This window comes from Suillus subalutaceus (assembly GCF_016647625.1).
Source record: "Suillus subalutaceus strain FC151 chromosome Unknown DFJ58scaffold_826, whole genome shotgun sequence".
NCBI classification, from domain to species: domain Eukaryota; kingdom Fungi; phylum Basidiomycota; class Agaricomycetes; order Boletales; family Suillaceae; genus Suillus; species Suillus subalutaceus.
In genome coordinates this window covers 1-7,686 of record NW_024541075.1, presented here as the reverse complement: position 1 = coordinate 7,686, position 7,686 = coordinate 1, and the positions used below count along the sequence as shown (strand labels likewise).

The following is a 7,686-nucleotide window of genomic DNA, read 5'->3' as shown; positions in this document are numbered from 1 at the left end:
CAAATACAACGGACATAGATGAGGATGATGGAGGTTAAATTGACAAAACCCATCAAAAACGAGGTGCCACGGGCACCCTCCGGTTCATCAATGATCATAGTACCAACTTAACTACGAGTGAGCCGAATGAATGGTACCAGTATCATGCTTAATGCGGCAAACATAGTTCTTTGGCCCAGCCTGTCCGCTTCAGAATCCAGGAAACCGAAGCCCGAAACCGAAGCCCGAAACTTCAATCTGAAGGAACAAGAAGACAAATCTCACCACATATTGGCCTTCAGTGCTGCAGTTCAAAATACCAAGTACCGAGTGAGTTCATCATGTGAAGTTGTTTAATGCCTTCAACGCATCATATACGCAGATGGCAGCGACAAAACAGGTGCATAGTAAGTTAGTGTAAATACACCTCATGTCGCAGCAGTTACCGCAACAGTTGCAAACTTGCAGCATTTTCACGATGCCCGCATCCAAGCTAATTGCATCGGCAGAGACTCGACAATTAGGAGGCTCACTCAGGCTTGCAAGGGTGTGGGAGTCTCACAGGCACCGGTTTCCGCATGCTGCACTTGCAAGAGGTGAGAGGTCAACGAGAGGTTGTAGGAGTTGCGTGAGGTGCTTGCAGGTCAACCGGTTATCTGCAGCGGTCTGCAAGCAAGGAATGCACTGAGTGTGACACGAATTTACAGGTATACCTAGGTATACTTGTAATACTAGAAGAAGCATCGATCGGACTTCCAAATAAGTTGCGGCAAATCGGCAAATCGAACCGTAACCTATCGTCCACCATACATGAGCAACTCAAGGTCGAAATAGAAAATAGAAAATTCAAATTAGCACTTTGTTGTCTGCATCGAAGAGAACGCATCATGATTACTGTGTGGTACAAAAGACCTTGCGTGACAATGCATGCCATGATTCATGATTCCTCTAGACGAGTCAGAATGCAACAAAGTGTTGTGCAGTGGGTGCGATGAGTTCTCACATTAATATCTTTGACATCCTTTACAACTATTGGCGAAGGCAGAATTCGTCGACAAAAATCTCAATGACCTTGTTCGGCAGACGACCTGGACTGTGAGCAATAAAGCAGGTCCAATGGCATTCGGGCGCCTCGAAATAAGTAACAATCAAGCGTGATGTACGGTCCGCGTGGGGTCGAATGACCACAACTTCAAAGAAGAGTCTTTGACATATGGAAGTGGTCGGTGCCTTGACACTGCGACCATATTTTGGCTCTCAAAGTCCGACTCTTGGTCTGTTGAATCCCCGTCGGAATCGCTAGAATCACCCTCCCTAATGTCCTCATCAAAATGGCGTGAGCCCGATGCTGACAGAAGATTAGAGTGCAAGGGCTGAAATGCCACGCAGCCAACCACATCTTCGGTCACAAAGATCAGCTTTAAAGGGATGAGCACAGGTGTTTGGTATACTTGCCTCCGTGTGCGTTGAAAGTCATCTCTGGGGCGATATTTTGCAGCGAAATCACCGATGACTGTTCAGAATCCAATTCGTCCGAATCCCCGAGGTCAAACATCGAAACACATCCATTCTATAACCAGATTGTTAGCCAGGAAGTCTGAATGGTGGATATCTGTGAAAGTCGAGTACCTGATCACCGACGCTCAACAATCTTCCAGCGCAATCTATGTCGAATTCGATTTTTTGATTGGTTAAGGTTTTGCGAGAATCAGGGGACATCCTGAAAACTTTCACAGGTACAGATGTATCACTGCGAAGGTCCCATGCATATATAGCATCGTGTCGACGAAATGCAGCATACAAAATATGCGGTTTTGTCGGGTTAAACTTCAGCTGTAAGGAATAAGATAAGCTCTACTACTAATTCTCCAGGTGACATGCCTGCGTGACTCCGGATTGAGAATATGCGCCTCCTATAGGCATGATGGCTGCTTGATTTGACTCCGAATACAGCGCAATATTGTCCATTGCTTGTGAGGAAGGTGTTAGGCTGCCGATCGCGTAGTAGTCATAAGAGGAGGAAAAAGCTATGCTGGATACGATGCCTGAAATTGGATCAACATTCATACGATCTAGGAAATCTAATATGTTGCCTTTGAGGCCATCCTTGCTCTTCTTGGAAGGCGTGGTCGGGAGCCGATCGCCCTCCCCAGGTTGTTGTATGTCGAATATCTCGATGGCATCTTCGAAACCGCAGTATAGCCTTGGTGTGGGTGATGCCCGTGGTGATTATTATCAAACATAAACAGAGTTTTCATGACAGACTTACTTATTGGCTGTTAAGTTGAACGCGAGACTATGAGGAGCGATGAACCTCTCACGATGATCGATAATCGGGTACGAGGCTCTCAGCTAGTGGGGTCGATCAGCGGTCTGACGAAAACGTACATGAACACTACCCTTCCATCCGAAGCATCCAGAAGCTTCACTGGACAGTCACGCACAGAAGCGACGAAACAGTAAGCTGGAGCATTGCTGGATGATGCCCCAGGATACCAAGCAAAATTGAGGACCGCTGAGGACTGCGAGAATGTACGCTTATGGTGAGCGGAGAACTGTGTGCCTTCAGGACGCTTCGATAGGTGAAAAAGCTAAATCATGCGCAACACGACTGACCTTGAATGTCTTGACTTCAGGATTGAAACTGTATCTGAGATTGTAGATGACTCGGACAACAACGATACTTACAGATTAAACAGCTGAAATGCCCTGTTTTCGCACTGGATGAGAAAGCTTGATCCATCTGCACACCTTCAGTGTTTTGATATTTGAACGGTGCTCAAAGTGGTTGACTGAAAGACATACCACCTGGCGCAACGAGCGAAATTGTCTGCGAAATCAGGATCCACGTCCAGATTGTTTGTTAGGACAAGATCTGGAGGGTGGGAGACGTCAAGCGGAGCAGGCTTCCAGTCCATCTTGGCATTTGCTGAACTTCTATAAGTCGATGTTGTATCAAACTTGTAGTATCATGTGACTAGGTAGACGGCGTCGCAACCAATTCAAGTTAGTAGTCCTTGAGCTTGAATATTTGAATCACGGCAAAGACGTGCTACAGTTACATATACAGAATATCATCCATCACAACTGTCAACTGGTGCATGCAACGTGATCTCCAAGTTCTCTGAGTCTGAGGTCCAGTTGCTCAGTACTGCCAAACCAGCAGCTCCTCCTCCGAGGAGTCCGAGTTAGCTACTGTGGGAACTTGGAAGCTACGTTAGCCTTTTTATTTGTACCGTGCTCTAGAATATTATAAATACGATAGTGTGTACGTTGTAATGATAGTAAATGACACCAATAACAACCTTCCTGATGATCACTCACGCGAAAGGCGCCTTCCAGGAGTCTGGTGCTCGCTGAGGTATATACAAATAAAATCTCCATCGAATGTAAGTAACTCGAGGGATGAGATGAACATCATGGCATGTCAGGTGAGATCTTCGTAAAGGATGGGAAGATTAGATTAGTGATGACCATCAATATACTCAGGGGAGGTGCAACAGATAAAGAGCCAGAAGCGAGTCCAGCGTCCAGCGTGTTTGATCATTACATGAGGATTGGTGTTGGAAGTTGTAGCTTCGGGAGTAGCGATGGCTGGTGGTATGGTAGACTGCATGGAGATAGCAGCATGTGGCTGTGAAGATGATTGTGACTGAGCCGCGCCACTGGATTGCTGCGTGGCATTTGGGTGTGAGGTACTTGCAGTAGCGTTTTTCGAAATTGGCCTCCGCTTTTCTCTTGCACAAGCGTTCCTCTGTGCGGTGCGAAATGAAGTGCGAACTTCTGAGAGGGAAGAAATGACATACACGTTTGCCCTTGGCATACGGGATATCAACTGAGCGCCGCTCGATCCCAGAGCCACTTCCCCCCAGAGAGTAGGTTTCGAGTCCAGTGAAACAGGCGGGATAGGGATGACGTATCATGAACATCGGGTCGTGCAGGAAACTGAGAACATAAAATCAGGAAAATACAGGAGGAGATGCTAACTACTTACACGAGCACGATCTGGTGAGTCGTCGAAAAAAACTCGGAGTACCCGAGGGGAGACCTTAATTGGCTGACGGACAGGACGTCGTGTAGCATCAACCTAGAATGCATAAGCTCAAATGCAAAGAGAACTCTCAATGAAAACATCACTTACTGAGTTGTCGCGCTGGTCCGAAAGAAGGTCGTCGAGGCCGGCTCCTTTTAATACAGCAGGAATGTCCCATGTATATACATTCTTGTCATCGCAGCCAGTGGCTAGTAGTTTTCCATCTGATGAAAAGGAAACGCTGTTCATGAAATTCGTATGGTGGAGGGGCGAACTGATGGGCTGGCCGTTGTCGAGGTTCCACAATTGTGTTGTATTGTCGGATGATGTACTTGCGAGAATGGGGCCATTCGGAGATATTGCAATGGCAAAGACAGTGCCAGTGTGCCCATCGAGTAATGCGATCTGTTTCCAGTTTGAAGTATTCCATGTCCTAATCGAGCGATCAGATGACCCAGATATAAGTGTTTTTCGATCCAAAGTCCAAGCCAAGCAAAACACAGGGCGCTTGTGCCCTTTGAGAGTAGCAACAAACCTTGCCTGTCTTCGCATCCCAGATTTTGACTGGGTGCTCGTTATCAGGAACCGTGGGCTCGTCGCATCCACCAGTTGCAAACATGGTCATGTCTGGCGAGTAGACGACTTTGTACACGTTTTTGTGCCCAGTCTTGATTGGACCGAGGTTTGTCTCTCCCTTCTCCACGTCCCCACTCCTTTACAATCCCATCAATGGATCCGCTCACTACTCGCTGAACCATCTCGACTCCAGCACACAGACCACACTGTTTTTGTATGTCCCATCCATTTCGCGATAACTTTGCCTGTGTCGAATGTCCCACAATCTCATTCCGCCGTCCTCACTTCCGCTAACAACTTTCTTCTTCCCGTCCGGAGACAATGCCATCGTCCATACTCCGCTATCTCCGTCCCGCCAGTTGTTGCCTATCTGTTTCCCGCTCTTCAGGTTCCATATCCGCAACGAACCGCCACTCGAACAGGACATGATCCGCTGTCCGTCTGGCAGATGTATGACGCCAGTGACCCAACCGGTGTGAACCTTCGAATTTCTGACAGGGCTTTATCGATGTTGATGTCTCTTGCGTCACAACAATGGTGAAGACATAATCAACTACCGCGCGCACGTCTCAGCTTTTCATCCAACAAAGTCCAAAATCATCACTCACCACGATATGTTTCTTAACAGATCTTAACACCAAGACACAGTGGGCGTATAGGTCAAGAGTGCAACTAGAAGTCTGAGCTGGTACGTTTCCCATGCATTATCCTCGTATGCGTATGCTGTGCAACGACCTAAGCCTCATTTGTGATCGCATTCCATCATTCACAATTTTTGTCCTCCGGCTTTACTACCTGGTCATTGTATAATATGCTAAATTGTGCATCCACCTCTCCCCAACCAACTCCTCCTTGAACGCGCTCGTCATCTCCGAGTCGCCAACTCGATACACATCTCGTGCGTAAAATGTATATCTTACTGCGTCTCAACTACGAAAAAACTACGCCGAACCCTAATTAGCTACATGTTACTTAACGGTTTTACTCCATGTTGGTGTCTCTTACTTGGGTCCTGGCGCCGATCCTAGCATTTTGTTTAAGCGACGGTAAATTGATAAACCTTCCGCACTCCGCGGCAAAACCTTCAGCTCAACTCGACACAAATTGCAGAATCCCGAACTAGCCGCAACCAGAAAGGGGTAGAAATCTCCCTCATGCATATGACTTCCTTCTATTGGGCGTATCCAACATCCACTGGGAAGCTGGTTCTGTTCTGTGTCAAACCAAGCGGTTGGTCATCCTTGATCATCACGACCTGATGTCAGTTCAACGTTCAACTGTCCACCGATCCACTCAAACGCCCCTATCATTATACAGATAACAGACCCGTACGCACAGACTCGCATACCCACACATAAGTTATGTCTATCTACTGCAGGAGTATTATTGAGAAAACTCACTCACTGATACGTGACATGTTAGTTTAAGATACGCTTGTGGTTGCTTGGTAGGTTGGGCTCCCACGTGCCTAAGCGACGTTGGCGCCAGCTGATGCTGACTGGTTGTGGAGGCAAGAATGGCGTTAGTTGGACATATGGTCGTTGGTAACTTGTCTTCGGCTGATAATGAGTGGGTGACAACTGAAGCTTGAAGCATAGTAACAATCCCAAAGAGTCTCTGAGCTGTCGTTGGTCGGACGAAGGGAAGTGCCACGGTGATATCACGAGTTAGTACCAGGCTACACGTGATAATCGAGCGGGCCACCTAACCTTGCTCGTTCCCGACCACAGCGGCTCATAGCTTGTCGAGCCACTGCCGCCGCATCAGATGTCCTTTATCTTCGTCGTTCAAAGTAATATGTCGTATATTAAGACCTAAAGGCTCCGCAATCAACGAAACGCACCCTAAAGAATCCACCGGTTCTCTGATGGCGGCCCCCATCGAATGGCATGACATAGGTGGCGCGTCTCCGAGTTGTCCCTGCCGACAAACATGTGCCCTACGGTTCCCCACATCTCCAAAGCCTAGTGAAGTTTGCAGTGATAGCTGTGCTGAATAAGTCGTAGGTTCGGAGCTCCGATTAATCGATAGGTCGATCGGTCATGAGGCCTCTAGCCAGTGGCCATGCATGAGGCCAACTTGACATTAACCAAGGGTCGTGCTTCTGAACTGTCCGACCCAGTGCGTTTGCCGAACACTGGTGTTGGATTGAATCCAACGTCATGTGAGCCTAAAAAATTGACGATTCCACTGCATTACTTTGTTGTTTGCACTGCCAAGAGGCTTGTTGTTATTTTGGTTGCCAGAACGTAAGTCACAAGCTGTGGTGCGATATAGACGATGTGATGCATCAAATTTAATTTCCTAAAGGAATTGTGTATTTGGTACGGACCGCGATTCATGGATTCTACGTACCTGGTTGTCCTGCCAGCCACGGCTTTGATCAGGGACCGACCCTACTATACTACGCAGTACTTCAAAGTTCAAGCGCAGTATGAAGTTCAACTGCATCCGCTTCATGCTCACCTCCCGTCACAGCCTCTCGCAGCTGCTAGCTTTGCAGCTGTCAAACTCATAGAGTTTTCGTTTTTTACGACGCAATGAGGCAGCTCAGGGTAGCACCCACTAGCACTGCCCTTGTCCACCATGATTTCATACAAAAGGCAGCCATCCATTCCATCATACTCCATAATTCATCACTCCTCCTCTTCCCTCCACTCCAATTTTTCAGGAACAATGGCTCTCGACTCTCATGGCGTCCTTGCAGCAGTGACCATCGCAATGTATGTTCCCTTCCTGCTAGTTTCCATCAAGATAGTGTCCAAGTACGGCATGGCCCGAGGTGATGGGTGGATCTTGCTGTTGGTATTCTGCATCAGTAAGTCGTTTTGATTTATTGAAGACATAATTTAAACCCTATTACAACCTTCAGTTCGAGTATTGGGTGGTGCTTTGCTTGTCGCAGCTGAGGAAGTTACTCCGTGAACACTTCGCTATACATCGGTGGTTATGCTCTAGAAGCATCTGGCCTATCACCACTGTTGCTTTGCACGCTGGGGTCTGTTGCACTCAATGTGCGTTCATCCAGTTGCCATTTTGTATGGAATGCACTGAACATTACCATAGATTCCAAACTCCTGATGGATTTCCGAGATATC

General features: G+C 47.5%; 3 protein-coding genes across 3 annotated transcripts; 2 read left to right on the top strand and 1 right to left on the bottom strand.

Moving 5' to 3' along the window:
* Positions 1 to 1,065: 1,065 nt before the first annotated feature.
* DFJ58DRAFT_909335 (WD40-repeat-containing domain protein) lies at positions 1,066 to 3,017 on the bottom strand. The gene is made up of 10 exons (XM_041395136.1): positions 2,785 to 3,017; positions 2,668 to 2,730; positions 2,592 to 2,595; positions 2,379 to 2,534; positions 2,249 to 2,331; positions 2,073 to 2,182; positions 1,861 to 2,024; positions 1,609 to 1,812; positions 1,435 to 1,549; positions 1,066 to 1,378 (listed from the first exon to the last, which is right to left on the bottom strand). Exons 1-10 carry the CDS (start codon positions 2,895 to 2,897, stop codon positions 1,128 to 1,130), a joined length of 1,263 nt encoding a protein of 420 aa, XP_041234611.1. The 5' UTR covers positions 2,898 to 3,017; the 3' UTR covers positions 1,066 to 1,127.
* Positions 3,018 to 3,973: 956 nt separating this feature from the next.
* Positions 3,974 to 5,274, top strand: DFJ58DRAFT_478671 (uncharacterized protein). The gene is made up of 2 exons (XM_041380580.1): positions 3,974 to 5,150; positions 5,217 to 5,274. The coding sequence occupies exon 1, from the start codon at positions 4,086 to 4,088 to the stop codon at positions 5,127 to 5,129; it is 1,044 nt and encodes a 347-aa protein (XP_041234610.1). The 5' UTR covers positions 3,974 to 4,085; the 3' UTR covers positions 5,130 to 5,150; positions 5,217 to 5,274.
* A 1,990-nt stretch (positions 5,275 to 7,264) lies between these two features.
* DFJ58DRAFT_739913 (uncharacterized protein) lies at positions 7,265 to 7,513 on the top strand (the record flags this gene model as incomplete). The annotated part of the gene is made up of 2 exons (XM_041387059.1): positions 7,265 to 7,406; positions 7,461 to 7,513. The coding sequence occupies 2 exons, from the start codon at positions 7,265 to 7,267 to the stop codon at positions 7,511 to 7,513; spliced, it is 195 nt and encodes a 64-aa protein (XP_041234609.1).
* Positions 7,514 to 7,686: the final 173 nt, after the last annotated feature.

Coding starts and splice junctions, on each gene's coding strand:
- DFJ58DRAFT_478671 (XM_041380580.1), top strand. CDS start 4,086: ATGCAAAGAGAACTCTCAATGAAAACATCACTTACTGAGTTGTCGCGC.
- DFJ58DRAFT_909335 (XM_041395136.1), bottom strand. CDS start 2,897: ATGGACTGGAAGCCTGCTCCGCTTGACGTCTCCCACCCTCCAGATCTT. Junction 2,731..2,784: donor TTCGCTCGTTGCGCCAGGTG/GTATGTCTTTCA, acceptor AAAACACTGAAG/GTGTGCAGATGGATCAAGCT. Junction 2,332..2,378: donor TGGATGCTTCGGATGGAAGG/GTAGTGTTCATG, acceptor CGACCCCACTAG/CTGAGAGCCTCGTACCCGAT.